This window comes from Tympanuchus pallidicinctus, unplaced genomic scaffold (assembly GCF_026119805.1).
Source record: "Tympanuchus pallidicinctus isolate F22 unplaced genomic scaffold, pur_lepc_1.0 scaffold8, whole genome shotgun sequence".
Classification (NCBI taxonomy): Eukaryota; Metazoa; Chordata; class Aves; order Galliformes; family Phasianidae; genus Tympanuchus; species Tympanuchus pallidicinctus.
In genome coordinates, this window is record NW_026294802.1 from 28,342,336 (window position 1) to 28,357,514 (window position 15,179).

At 47.8% G+C, this 15,179-nt stretch overlaps 1 protein-coding gene across 1 annotated transcript; it reads right to left on the reverse strand.

Moving 5' to 3' along the window:
• Positions 1-2,991: 2,991 nt before the first annotated feature.
• Positions 2,992-14,551, reverse strand: KCNMB4 (potassium calcium-activated channel subfamily M regulatory beta subunit 4). Its single transcript, XM_052668929.1, has 3 exons — positions 14,141-14,551; positions 8,628-8,755; positions 2,992-3,565 (listed from the first exon to the last, which is right to left on the reverse strand). Exons 1-3 carry the CDS (start codon positions 14,477-14,479, stop codon positions 3,397-3,399), a joined length of 636 nt encoding a protein of 211 aa, XP_052524889.1. The 5' UTR covers positions 14,480-14,551; the 3' UTR covers positions 2,992-3,396.
• Positions 14,552-15,179: the final 628 nt, after the last annotated feature.

Below are 15,179 nucleotides of genomic sequence, written 5' to 3' on the forward strand. Positions count from 1 at the left end.
CATTTGGACACAGTGACCAGTGGATATCGAGTCCTTCCAAACTTTCCCCCAGCCTCAAAACAGCCTTGCAGTAGCTTTTAATTGCCTCCATCACTGCTCTTCAGAGGAATAGTGCCAAATAAGACAGTTCAGCTTTCATAATTGTGTAGAAGGCTGCCAAACCTACATCCCTCCAAAATTTCATTTTCACCCCCAAATGAAAGCAGTCTCCTCGATGGCCTCAAGCCTCTCTTTCATGCTGCAGCCACTACCCTGGGCATGGGCCTGATATTTGGTCCCCAGCAGATATCAAGTGCTGCATCCCAGAGGCAGTGTGGAGCCGAGGCTGCCTCCCGAAGGTGGGTGTGTATCAAGGACACCCAGCCTCACCGTCTGCCTATGCTCTGTAGGGCATGGCTGGAAGCTGCTCCTCATCTCAGCTCTGGATTTCCCTTAATCATGAGCTGAAGGAGTGGGAATTGTCTAAAAATGGCACTCCAGAGGGGTTTGGAACAATATGCTGCCTGCTTGCATCTTTTCTTGAGCTATCTCTGATGAGGCTCCTTTCAAGCCACCTGGATGCTAGGCTCCTGGGGTGCTGGGTGTGTTTAGCCCGGAATCCAGCTGCTGCTGTCAGCTGAACAAGCAGTTGTACAAAAAGCTTAATATTTGTTTTTTCCTACTACTTCTGGTGAATGGTGGTTGGCATGCAAATATAGCCAAAAAGTCTGCTGTGTGAATTTATGCTTGACGTGGCATGAGCTCATTAAATTAAATTACAGGCAGATTACTTTTTTTTTTTTTTTTAAGCAATATAAAGGTGATTCAAGCAACTCTCATAGCATTTCTGGGAAAGTTATTGCAAATGGATTGCTGTATGCACTACATACTGTTTGGAAATTGTGCACTGTAGATGTGAGAGTTGTGTGCAATTTACTGCTTTGCCAACGTATATTGCAGCAAAATTTCACATTTGTGGAATCACAAAATCATCAAACGGCTTAGGTTGGAGGGGACTTTAAAGATCACCCAGTTCCAATCCCCCTGCTGTGGGTTGGTTGCCACACACCAGCTCAGGCTGCCCAGGATCTCACTTAACCTGGCCTTGAATGCCACCAGGGATGGGGCACCACAGCTTCTCCGGGCAGCCTGTGCCAGTGCCTCATCACTCTCTGAGTGAAGAATTTCCTCTTAACATCTAACCTAAATCTCTCCTCTCTTTGTATAAAGCTATTTCCCCTTGTTCTGCCACTATCCTCTTCCATGTGGTCACTTCAGTCTTAAAAGTAGTTCTGGCCATTTTGTCTACAGTCAGCAGGTACACTGGGTCACTGGCCAGCTCCTGCATTTGCACTGCTGAGCAGCTTCCAGTAAGACTCCAAGCAACAGGCATTACACATATCCTCAGTATTCCTCCCTCCTTGGATAGCATCTTACCTGTAAAAGGTTTTAAGGACTGGCCAATTTTCCCCTTCACCTCTCGCACCAGCACTCAGAGAGACAACCCACGAGGGCTGGCTGCGCTGGTGCCAGGGCCCGGGGTGCCGACAGAGCTGTGCAGTCCCAATGGGACAAAGCACTCAGCAGACAGACAGACCGACAGCACTGCAGGGACTCTGGCTCCTAAGAAGTGATCAGAGAAAGATGCTGTGCCAACAAACCGGTTTAATTGCTCTGAGTGGAAGGGAAAGCAAGGCTTGCTAATGCTGAGAGACAGAGAGCATGATGGAACTAAACTCCTCAAAGCAAGAACGCATAAATATTGAATACATGCAGAAATCAGCTCTGTGGATGGCTCTGAGGAGAGCAGATGTGTGGCTGAGCAGACACTTCAGAGAATACACCATAAAAGCTGAAAACACACAAAGGGGAATCAGCGAATAATCCTCTGGAAGGAAATCCCCGGCTTCCACCAAGCACAGGGATTAGGAGGACTTGTCTGAACCAACAAAGCACAGTCTGCTGCAGCAGAAGAGTGAATTTCAGCAGTTCTTCCTCAACATCACATCCCGGCACAGCAGAGGTGTGTCAGTTGTGATGTTTAACTTGTGGAGATTGTTAAACTCTCTGCAGTGTCATCCCTGTAAACATTACTTACTTCCAGAAGCCCCGCCACACTTCCATCCCATTTGGGGACATGACATCTGATGGAGTGAGATTCATGAGCTCAATTCATTTCTTGCTCTCTACACAGAGAACTGGCCACGCAAACCAGGCACAAAAGCTTCTGGAGCACAGACAGAGAGGATTTTGTTAATCTGGATTTGTGAGCTCCCTGCTACTGGCTTGGCAGTCTGAGACAATCTGTGTCACCACACACCTCCTCCTTTGGGAAAACAGGGAAATATAGTCAGGTAGAAAACCACAGCCTTTCCCTGTACCTGTGAGAAGTTACCAACTATTGAATTTGGGAAAAAAAATAGGCAACCAAACCTGAAACCACATGCATGTGGGTGATGTTTCACGATCACAGAGAATGTGAGAGCGCGCTGAGGGAGCTCAGCAGCTCTGCTCATCCTGGCAGTGCATTTCATGCTCCTTTCTGCAAGGTGGGACAGTCCTTTCCAAGCAGCAGGCATCCCACAGCAGGCAGGGCCCAGGTGATGCTCCAGCAGTCCCTTGCAGCATGCTGGTTGGAGAAGCTCTTAGAACAGTTAGGTACAACCACACCAAACACCACTGCAGTTCCTAAGAGCCTGGGAGCATCCTGGCATGACAGAGAGGGGACAAGAAAAGCTGTAGGGACTGAATACAGCTGAAGCAATTAGGTCAGATCCAGTACCTTTTCCAGCCTGATTCATTGCCTCTTCCAGTAATTGTTTTTCAGATAAATATTTCTGGGAGGTTTTTACATTTCCTTGCTCTGAGCAGGTGGTGATGATGGATTTCATCTGGATAGAAGGGAAAGTATGAGTTTTAAAGCGAAGGTTTTCTACTCAGTGACAAACAGTAAGCAGAGCGGTATCTTTGTCATAACCATTTTTGTTTGTTTTTAAAGAGAAAACAAAGATGTAAAAACAAAACAGCCAAACTTTATTACTTTGGAAATACAGTCTATATCATAAAGGAAATTATTTTAAATATTCCATATTAAACAATAGCAAAGATCACTTTGCAGAGAATAAATGAGCCGTGTCAGTGTTTTCAGAAACTGTCTCTCAACACCGCTATGAGCCGGGCAGCTGCCGGTGAGGGCAGACAGAGCACAGTGTGTTGGTGCAGTGTGGAGATTTGGTAGCAGGTAATTATTTACTGCCACAGCAGAGGAAGCAGCTAGCTGGTACCGGGCTCCCAAGATTAACACTCTGGCAGGAGCAGCTCTGCCACCAGCCGGGACGCGCGGTGCCAAGCTTCACAGTGCTCTGAGCCTTCCCACGTGAACGAGGTTCCCTGGCGGCCTCCATCCCCGCAGCCCCGCTACAAGTGCTTCTTCCTCTGGATGGCCTCTGCCCTGGCAGCCAGGCTGCGGGCGCAGGCGGTCAGCGCCACGATGAGGACGCCCACCAGGAAGGTGACCAGCGGCCAGAGGAAGCAGTGCAAGAGGACGGTCTCGTCGTGGGTGCGCTTCAGCATGACGTCGTCTGGCCTGCAAAGGGAAGGAGCGTGAACCCACCCGGCGCCAATGGAATGGTGCGGAAGCAATAAAGTCATCTTATGTGCATATTTCTAACTGAAACGGCCTCGGACACTGCATGAGGAATTCCAGGTGCGATTACAGCTCCTCTCCCAGCTGTGAGCCCTGGCTGTGCTCCAGGTGAAGCGGCGAAAGGCCTGAGCACATCCCAAGAGGTCCTATGGGGACCAGCCAAGACCTGTCCCACAAAGCTGTGCAGTGGTAGCTAGGACAGCCGCGTGGTTGACATATCTGTCCCCAGAGGGAGCAGAGAGGAGGGGAGCAAGGAGGAGGTGTTCCAGAGAATTCAGTGGGAATTGAGCCAGGCCAAGTGTCTGACAGCTCAGTGCCCACCTGCTTCCCACGAGCCTGGTAGACGGTGTGGGCCCGTGCAGGCAGGTTCTCAGCCCTAGCTCTGCCTGCTTTCCCTGCAGCTTAACAGAGTCATTAAGTCAGTCTCATAGCATTTGCGCTTTCTGGCTGCTTTCCCAGCTCCAGCCAGATACAGGCAGACTGCTGGAACACCATCTGCAAAGGAAGCAAGCAAACTTTTTCCAGTTAGGAAAATACACACCGTTGGTCCTAGCTTTGTCAGACCAGCAGTGAGCTCTCTCTCCTGCCCCCAAGAACTAAGCACGGCCACGGGCAGGAACAGCCACTGGTGCAGTGGCTGCAGCACCTCTCCCACAATAACTCCATCCCACCCAGAATGCAACCCTGAGGAACCACCTCCTTCCAGGGGAAACAGAGAGAACCCCCTCCTGCTGCACCAAGAAACTAAAGATGCCTGCACATTGGCAGACACCAGCATCTCTGTGCTACCAACAGTGATCATGAGCAGCTTGGCTACATAAAAGCTGGCGCTCAGCTACATAAAAATTGATCAAAAGAAATCCAGGTGCATTCAACAGCAGAGATGTGAAGTCTGCTCAGCTGAAATCCTCCAAACACATCATCAGGCACATGTGGAGACTGCAATTTGAATAAAATAACACAGCGTGCACAGACTCACCATCTATGCCACCCTAATGGCAGTACCCAAACAAAAATTGTTTCCTGGGAGGCACAGTACTGCTTACCTTCTGTTCATTGTATGCGTGTATTCATCACCTGTGATTAACAGAGTGTTAATTGACCATAAATAAACAGCACTGAGTTGTCTCCGCTCTAAACTTGCAAGAGTCACTGAATTTTAAGTTTGTGCTTTTTTAAAAAAGTGTATACTAAACAAAGAGTTCAAAAACAAAAGGCACACCAATAAACTAGAAAATTGGATTAAATTAAAGAAAGAAAATGTGGCTGGGGAGAGCAAGATATCCTTTTAATTATATCTGAGGAGATTCAGGAAAATATCTGATGTGACTGCAGTGATGGATTCCAACCCTCATTTGCAGGTGAGGATGCAGCTCTTTCCTTTTGGAAAATAGGTGTGAAATTAGTGGAGTTTCAGTATTATTGCTGGTTTTACTTGTATATTACTATCATCAGTAGTTGCAGCAGCAGTCCTTGGGTCATACTTTATAGAAAGTAAGAAACAATTCCCTGTTAACTGCTCACAGCATCTCTGCAGACAATGCACACTGCAAAGATGTGGTACTGCTCCTACAGTGGCTAACACTGCACAGCACCACCAACACAACCAAGAAAACCTACAAACATCTCAACTTTAACTCTGAAAGCATTACTTCCCCTTTTACTGCCCAGACAAGGAAGGCAGAAATCTGTATTCGTTGTAAAAAGGCAAAACAGCATTAATTTTTAGGAGGACGTCTTGCTCAGGGTCATAGCCTCTCTGCCCCTGAGCAGGGCTGCCTGGATGAACGGGCACTGAGTGAAGCAGATCTCCACCACACCCCATGGAGCAATTACCACACATCATGCAGAGAACTGCTTGCAGAGGTTACCAGAAAGTCATGCAGGACCAAAAATCTACAGGCATGTAAATGCCTCCGTTATCATTTATTTACTACACTGTGGAATCTCTGTGACACAGCAGAAGCCACAGAAGTGGGGGTGTGGGATAAGGAAACTTTACGTACATTTTTTGTATTCAAAGATGTCTGCCTACATCTTTAAATATATGCAATCTGCACGCACTCACATTGCACCACAAAGGTTCAATGCCTTCAGCTTCATTACAACAAGCACTCGTTAGTGCTTTTTACATTGCTGCAAGGCCTTGGCATGCCACAGGCAGGGGCAGAGCCTTCCTGGCCTCCTGGCCTGAGCACAGCTCCACGAATGACACAGTAGAAGAAAGGATAGGAAATAGCAACACTGTCTTCTAACTGCAGGGAATTAATTAAGAGAACTATGTTTGTACCAAAGCAGAACAAGATTTGTATTCCACCCTATATGGATGAGCAGCCCTGTGGTTACAGCACCCGTGGCTTCTGCAGAGAATTATTCCCAGGTAAACAGCCTACGGTGTACGCTCACCACCATACAGATGGTCACTACTCACCAGTCACTACCATTTGCTCTTCAAATTTGATGTGAATTTGTGTGCAGCACCAAGCAACACTGAGAGCTATAAACTACTCTGCAGAAAAGCAATCACAGTATGTTCTTGCTATAATGGATGAGCCTAGAGCTGAAGATCAATAATATCATTTAAACTGACATATGTTCCTTTGTCTATCTCTGCATGGCATGAGATCGAGGGCTCTGAGCTGATGGAGATCTTTGTTTATTACTTTTTGTCATTGTGATTGGTATCGATAAGATCTATAACTTGGAGAAATTAGTCACAGAATCGTCTAGGTTGGAAAAGACCATCAAGATCATAGAGTCCCACCATGGATATAACCTATCAAGTCCCACCACCACACCACGTCCCTTAGCACCGTGTCCACACGTCTTTCTTCTCAAACTGATTGAAGCGTGCCCCGCCAGCCTACAGGAGATGCCCAACAGTGAACTCCACAAGCAGTAACAATTCTGACAGCATTACCAAATTAAATTTTATGAAGAGGAGATGATGCCAATTCATTTCTCTAGAATTTTATTCTACCCTTTCAAAAAGCCACTGATATTACAAATACTACTCTATCTAAGGGTCCTACCACTATATTCTACACGTCTTAGGCAGATGACAAGGAGCAGTTTGCTGCAGCACACAGTTCAAAAAATGCTGACAAAAGATCTGCACATTTCTTTCCTGAAGTGAACATATTTTTACCTCTGTTTGTATGATTTTTCCTGCTTGGCAAGCTCTTTAATTATCATAGCTCCAAAAGTATACCTAGGCAAGCGCCCTTAGAGTCAGCAAAATGCAATTTTCAAAGCTCATTCCTATCTCCAGAAGAAAATAGATGGTGTATACATTTCAGCCTAGACTATCTTCAAGTATCTCTGGCTGCGAGCCTTTCTTCTGCTGCATATAAATTGCTGTACAATCAAAAAAAAAGTGGCACTTCAAGGCTGCCATAACATTTGGCAATAACATTTAACGATACAGGACTCAGCAAATATAAGGAAAAAAACCTTGCCCAAGTGCTGCACAGAACAAATGGCAGAGCTTAAGCAGCACACAGCCTCTGATAACTTTGCCTCAGCCTCGCCTGCAGATGTGACATAAGAATCAGCTCACCCAGCCCAGGACACCACCTGGGTGTCTGCAGCTGGGCATATCGCCCTGAGCTCCCTACAGCAGAGAGACAAACACCCAGCATATGTCAGGCATTTATTTTGAGTGAGACTTAAAGATCCTATTTCTCTCCTCTGTCACTAACAGCTAACTTTCAAAGCATCTCACCCGCTGTCTCAGATGAATGCCATTCACGATGTCGCCTGCAGAGGATCTGAGCATCCCCTGCCTGGTGAAGCCAAAGCCACTGCTCAGCTCCTGGTCAGCAGGGCCGAGCAGCTTTTTGGCACATCCTGTGGACCAAAGCTGCCCCAAGCAAGGGCCAGACCAGGTGTGATACCACTGCACAGGGGGTCCTGAGTCACTAGTCCTTAGCACACACCCCAACCTGCAAGCTCTGGACAGCGTTTAGCCCCTACCATAAGAAACAACCAGATTTTGCTACGAGGCACAGATGGTTCCCCCAAGCAAAAAGCTGTCTGGAGACAACAGACTGTTCTCCTGGGCACGCCAACTAGGCCTGCAGTCTCAGCATGGAGGGGACAACAGCCATAGCCAGAGCAGGAGGAACCTGAAGGCCTGAGGTGTCCAGCAGACTGCCCAGAGGAGTCAGGCCCCTCAGCGTCTGCCAGCTTGCTTCAGTTCTCCATGCCAGATCCTTCTGCAACTGGAAACTAATCCACAAAACCTTGGCTGACCTGGAGACCTGAAGTATTTTCTTTCCACTTCCTCATCTATATGAACCTGTCATCCCCTTCACTGACGTTCTCTCAGATTCCTCCAAGTATGCTGCACACTGTGGGTACAGTCAGTTCCAGCCCCCACAGCACTGTCACATCACAGCCCTCACATCACCACCAGAACAAAGCGAGCAAGAGTGCTTCCCCCCTTTTCCTGATAACTGAAGGAAGGAGACCAGATGTGTGACCCTGTGTTCATGCACAACACCAGCATCAGGAGTAAAAGGAAGAATAAAACAGAAGCGGTGATACTTTGAGTTACAGCTGTCTACTTTCCAAGCATGTGTGAAAACTGAAAGTTCCGTGAATATTTGTTGAATGTATCTGACCTATTAATCCACTACAAACACTGGTCTCTCTTTTTCTTCCAGCCCCTCATGAACACAAGAGGGTTTCTCTCTCCTTGAGGTAAAGAACTAAATACCCAGCAATTTGCCGTCAAGGCACTAAAAAGGATGCTTTTTGCCACAGTACTGCATGATTTAAAGGGAACTTTCCTTAGAGCTTTGTATTTTTATCTTAAGTGGTAAAAATGCTTTTCCATTTCCATGTAGCTTTTCACCAATAGAGCTGTCTTGCACAAAACTCCTTGCATTAAGCCTCATCACTACTTGTATGTACATACATATTGTGCAGAAAGAACGAAGGGAACAGTTGCTAAACAGATATATAAGCACTTCCTCCTATGCAAACGTACATTACTTACCTCAAGTGCTGGTTAAAATAGCATGTAAATGGCTGTGAACCCACTTTCTCTTTCCAGTATTTCTGCTTGTACGTGACATTCTCAGAGTTCTCCTGATCATCTCTGGCACAGGGAGGGATGTAGGAACACTGTCAACACACGCAGCAAAACAGAGTTACTTCTGTGCTTGAGAACACCAGGCATCACTTTCTCCACATTTTTCTCTTAATGCCAACACTATTGAAATGGGCAGAGAAAAAAATAGTACAAGCTCCCAAGAAAGAAAACCAGTAAGTAAGCTGAAGTTCACTTGACTTGCTAGTTGCACCCTGCAGGTATTGAAAAAGAATTCAGAAACATTCAGAAACAATATCAAAGATTTCTCACAGAATCACCAAGGTCAGAAAAGACCTCCAAGATCATCCGGTCCAACCATCCACCTGTGTACTCACTAAACCATGTCCCTCAACACAAAATCCAAATGTTCCTTGAATGTATCATGTTTTGTTCTGTTACCAAACCAACCTGCCATGTAACACCTACGGGTATTTGGCTTGTTTTGTTGTCGTGATGAACATGGAAACAATCAAATATTCCAGCAAATTCCAGATGATGAGATATCTGGTATCTAGCTGATATTCTTTGGCACAAAAGACTTTCAGTGCTACTTACTACAACATGAGCAAAAAGCAGCACTGAAAGTTCAAAGGCTCACCTAAGCAGGGCAGTTTAGTGTCTGCTTCTACCACAGAGAAGTCAGCCATCGAGATCCTGGCTCCCGGCTTTGGATATCTGCTTCAAAGCCCCAGGAGATCAAGGGCAGTCTCTCCCCAGTCACAGCTCTCTTGAGACTGGGCTTTCAGAGATTCAGCCCTGGGTCAGTCCCAACACTCATACATTGTTTCCAAATCACAGGATGGATGGCTGAGGTTGGCAGGGCCCTCTGGAGGCCATCTGATCCAACCTCCCTGCTCAAGCAGGGTTGCCTAGAGCAGACTGCCCAGGACTGTTTGCCTTTGGCACACCACTCTTCCCTTCCAGCCACAGGGAATTCAACAAGAAAATACAAACTGAATCCAACAGTGGCAGTATTGAAATATCAGTGTCCAGGCAGAATTCCTCCTGTCATTACCAAACAAGAGATCATTACAGGAGATGTTGAAACAACCAGAGTAACACAGCTGAACTTATCCCCAGGCAACATAAGGCATGGGCAGTAAGATCACCTTTGCTGGTAAAATTTTCTCTGGATCCTGCAAAGGCCTTCCACGTCCCCCCGATAACTTGTGAATCTGTCACAAGCTCCACAACCTGGTGAAATATTCTTTATCCCCATCCTGAATTTCATACTTAAGAACAACTGCAGAGATCTCCAAGAGAAGTCTATCAGAATGGACAAGCAGCTAACTGTTGCAGTCTCCGAGGGCAGACTCATCACAGAGGACTTTTCTGTTGCTTGTGTTTTTGTTTGTTTTGGTTTGTTTGTTTGTTTGTTTTATTTTGTTTTGTTTTTTTTTACAGTAGTTCCCATTTTTTTATCTTGATCTGAAAACACACCAGATCTGTTTCCGTCTCTTCTCTCTGTATCTTCATGGGGAAAAAAACACAAAGGAAACAGATGGAAACTTGTCATAAATCACTGGGACTTCATTGGTTGAATCTCTTGAGAAACAACAATCTCAAAGAAAGGACCGGCCCCTACCTGAGGAAGAATTGTCATCATGTGAATCCTATGGGTCCTCCTGAAACATCTTCTCAACCCAGTAAAGGCCCTGAGCAGTGGGCAACAGCTTAGGTCCAACCCCAAACTGTATTTATCACCTGCTGCACAGACACTGGAGCTTGTTTTCTTCCTCGGTGCGCCATCAATAGTTCTCACTAACCTAGTGTTCATTTTGGCTCCTTCCAACCCACGTAGGTGGTGAAGCTTTCTTTTTTCAGCCTCCCAAGCACACTTGTTGGGCACTTTACTTGATCAGCTGCATCGCCCTCCAAAGCACTGTCAGCATGAGGATAGAAGGGGAGAATAATCTGGCAACTTCCACTGCCATGAGCTGGTAGGTGAACCTGGGATGACCTCCAGCTTTGGCAACAGGCAGTTTCTGAAAGGTTAATTCCGCAGTCCTCCCCCACAATACACACTGTGAAATCCTACCATCAAAATATAACTAAATGGCAAGTGTCTGAAAGCAGGCTAGGATGCCTTGCACTTAATTGCAGCCCAAGAAGTGACATCCATTTTCAGTGGAAGGGTCCCACCCTGTAATACTTTGATGTTTTTTCTTAAGCCAGTCACAAAGAAGTTGGAGAACAGCACTTAAGATTAGACATTCAGAATAAACCTAATGATGCGGAGAGCTTTTCACAGGATCCATCAGTACATGGTGCACCTCCTACACTATATCACAGCAACAATAACATTATTATGCAATTTAAATGCAGTCTCAATTACGCAGCTCAAAATCAGTACTAAGCTAATAATATTCACTCTTCAGTCAAAGCTGCTGTTTGGATAGATGACTCAGGATTCAATTCAGTAAAAGTGTCAGAGAGCAGCTAATACAACTTCACACCACTGTTTTAGTAAGCTTTGTGTCTAGTGTGATGCTCCCCCACCAGCGTCTCTGCAGATGCCTGAAAAGACTCCTGGCTGTTTTGAATGCTTTGCTGGAGCACCTAATGGAAGAGAGGCAGAGGCATGAGTCCTGGATTAGCTTCCAGCTTGCATTTCATACTTTCAAAGATCAGTTCTTGCCTAAATCAGTAACATTTTTATAAAAAGAAGTCAGACCTGGTAAGCCCTGAGGAGAGTTGTCTCAATCCTAGAAGACATTGCCTGCATGAAGAGGCTGAGAAAATCTCAAGCAAAACAGATGCTAGGGCCCAAAGCAGAAGCAAGTTAAAGACAAACTGACAGCAAAAGAAGGAGCAAACCTCTGGCCTCAGACTCCAAGAGCCTCATCAAGGACTGTCTTCCTGGCAAACGGCAAATTGCAGCATGTCCTGTTTGCTGAGGATGGCAGACAGCCTGGCATCTCAGTTTGGGAAGCTTGTGGTGAAATGGATTCAGGTTGAGGACAACAGCAAGTGGATGAGATCACGTGCCAGGCAAAGTCCCTACTCCCACCCAGTGTCCCCAGTGGGAGCTGTGCCAGCACCAGACCACTCATCTACCCCAGCTCTTTGAGCCAGCTGGGGGGCCAATGACTCAAGCTCATTGGAGCATCCCCAGAGGAATTCCAACCCCATCACCAAACTGCTGTGCTGGCATGAAGCAGACATCATGTCCTCCCAGTTCCACCTGTCTGTCTTAAAAGTTAGATGATAACTAGTCCCCGTTTAGCTTTGCTTGTATAAATATGCTCTTGGTAAGTATCACTGGAAAAGTACAACACACCTCTTACACTAACAGTTTCTGATTCCTGATGAGTTTCTCCAAACTTGTGCAAGCAATCCCTCACATTTCTGGGTTGTCTTCACAGCCTGAGAGTAAGGAAGGGCTGCTCTGATCGTCTTTGCTGGCAAGGAGCAGAGGTGCATAAGTGCTGAAAATCACATCCCCGGGCTCTAGACCTGTCCCACGTCCTCTCAGCAGCACCGAGCAGCATGATCTTCCAGAACAGTGCTTGACTGTAAGGAGAAGTCCGAAAGCAGGACAGCAGATCCTACATCATACTGCCTAGCTGAACCCACAGCCCAGCCCATCGCTGCTGTGTGTGCTGCCACGAGCTCCGTGGAAGACGTCTCGCTCCACGGCCAGGATGTCAGCGACAAACTGACTTCTCAATTAATCCCCCTAAAGCCTTATCTCAGAGATGATTATTGCTATTAAGCAGCTGAAGAAAGGCTACCGCCTCTCTGCTGAGATTTCTTCCTCTGAGACAAAAAAAAAAAAAAAAAAAAAGGAAATCCACAAATCTCTCAAAGCAAAATGTAATCGCGTGCAGTGCTTCATATATACATTTCTGGATTAACTCTGACCCAGCTACATAATCTTTTAAGAGCCAAAATGAATCCTGGGCCATAGAGCAATGCGATCATCCCAGGAAGCAGGAGGAAAAAAAAAAAAAAGTCTTTTCTTGCAGCTGAGGCTCACAAAGACAGACAGATGCATTTACACACCAGCCCACTCTACTACAGAAAGTATTTTTCATCTGAAGGATGGGGGATGTTTCTGTGGGGGGTGCAGCTAGTGGCCAGCTTGGTACAGTTGTGTGTTACAACAAAAAACATGCATTTGTCACACTACTGCTTTAACAACAACAACAGAGCCACCCCATGAGGAGAAGCAGCCAAATGGAATGGAGAACACCGAGACCCTCCAAAAGAGAACTGTTGGTGCTTTTTTTCCCCTCCTACCTGGGAGCTGATCAGCATGCTGTGTGCTTCATTCCATTAACATGTATGGGTGTGCTACAGGAGGAGGGCAGGCAGGAAGGGCTACAGGGCTCCACAGGTGCTTGCTCATAAATCCATACTGGGCCCTAATCAGGAAACGTAGCAGATTCCCAGCCTGTTGTTACGCCCAATCTGTTTTAGCACCAAATTCTGAAAGCTCTCAAAGAGGGCAATAGTTTAGGACACAAATAAGAAGAAGCCTGTAAGCACTCTGCCAGACAGGCTTGAATCCAGGAGAATGAAACCAAAGCACGGAACACATCCTCCATCTCCTTTAAGAGGATACATTTTCCTAATGGGACCTAAAGCACTTTCATTCTCATTTTGTATTGGCATTGCATAGGTAAGGAAAAACAGTTGGACAATGTTTCTTTCTACGTTCTTTTCCACTCAGTTAAACTCAGTTTCAACCAATGAACGCAATCACATCAAAACTACATCCTTCCTGCTCGGTCTCGGCTGGTCAGCCGGGTTCAGCCCAAACCGGAGAGGCCAAACAGGGTTCCGAGTTCCAGTCAGGCTTCCAGAAGGGCGGGAGAAGGCGGGATCGTGGAGTCAACGGGCAACAGCACCTCGGGAAGGGAGAAGTTTGCAGAGCTCCCACACCGCCCCAGCCCTGCAGCCTCACCGCGGCCCAGCGGTGCCAACCACTCAACCCAAACCCCGTCAGGTTTACCCTCCCGCCTCCCGCTCCGCTGACTTTTCACCCACGCCTGCTACGTGCCCGCAAAGCCACCGAGGGCCAAAAAGCGACGCCCGGAGCCCGGCCGCGCAGCCCGACGGACGGAGCCGCACCGCTGCGGCAGCCTCGGGACGCGCGCCGGCTGCCAGCGCTGAGCCCAGCCCGGCGGGGCTCCGCGGACCCGATCGCGAGCTCATCTGGGACGCGGAGTGGGAAACGCGGGGTCTTCTGGAAACCATTTAACCGCACCTCCTCCTCGCCCGGCACTAAAAGGCAAAACGAGCGTCCGCCCCGAAAGAAGGAACAACGCTGTCCCGGCTGGCCGGAGGCTGCAACTTTTCCACCAGGGCTGGTGCAGAAGTTGAGCGGCACCGAGGAAACTTCCACTTCGGCGCCCGCAGTCTCCCCGTCCCCACCCGCCAAGCGGCTCCGAGCGGGGCCGCCCCGCGCTCACCTTGGGGTTGGTGCGGAGCTGCCGCTCGTCCTCGTGCAGCAGCGCGGGCGCGGAGGAGCGGGAGGTGCGCACCAGCACCTGCAGGCAGGGGTAGCGGGCGGTGCCCCGGCAGGCGGCCCCGCACGAGAAGGTGCAGGCGAAGCGCTCGCCCAGCTGCCGCACCGCCAGCACCGTGCAGTTGGCGGCGCCGCCGCCGCCCCGCTCCTGCAGCGCCGGGCGCAGCCAGCAGCAGCCCAACCCCAGCAGCGAGAGCAGCCCGGCGGCGATGAGCAGGAAGCCCAGCCGCATGCTCTTGTCCTCCGCCTCCGTGTACTCGTAAGCCGCCCGGCCCCGCGCCATCGCCCGCCTGCCCTTCGCCGACGGGCAGCCGCTGCCATCGGCCGCGGCTCGGCGCGCCTCGCCCGCTCCGCTCTCGGCCGCTCCCCCTTCCCCGCCTCCTTCGGGGCCGGGGGGCGGGCGGGTAAATAAATAAATAAGCGGGTAGCGGGTAAGAAATAGAAGTGCAGTCGAGAGTGAGGGGGCGGCAAAGGAAGACGTGAATAAAAAATGGAATACAAGCAATAAGAGCAGGAATCGAATAGTATGTGAATAGGGCAAGAAAAGAAGAAGAGGAAAAGAAGATATGATAAAAGAGAAAACAAGGGGAAGGAAAAGAGGGAAGAAAGAAGAACAGCAGAAAGAGAAGAAAAGGGTAAAAAAAAAAAAAAAAAAAAAGAGGAAAGTGAAAAAAGGGGAAACGAGGAAAAAGGAAAAGAAAGGGAAAAAAGAGGAGAAAAGGGAAGAAAAAAAAAGAAAAGAAGGAATAAAGAAATAGGGGAAAAGGAAGGAATAAATAAAAGAAAAAGAGAGGAAAAAATAAAGAGAGGGAAAAAAGGAAAAAATGGAAAGAAAAGAGGAGGAAAAAAAGGAAAGAAGAAAAAGAAAAGAGGGATAGAAGGGAAAAGAGGGAAAGAAAAAGAAAGGAGAAGTAAGAAAAGAAAAAAGAGAGAAAGGAAAAGAAAAGAAACGGGGGAAAGACGAAAGAGAGGCAACAAAGAAA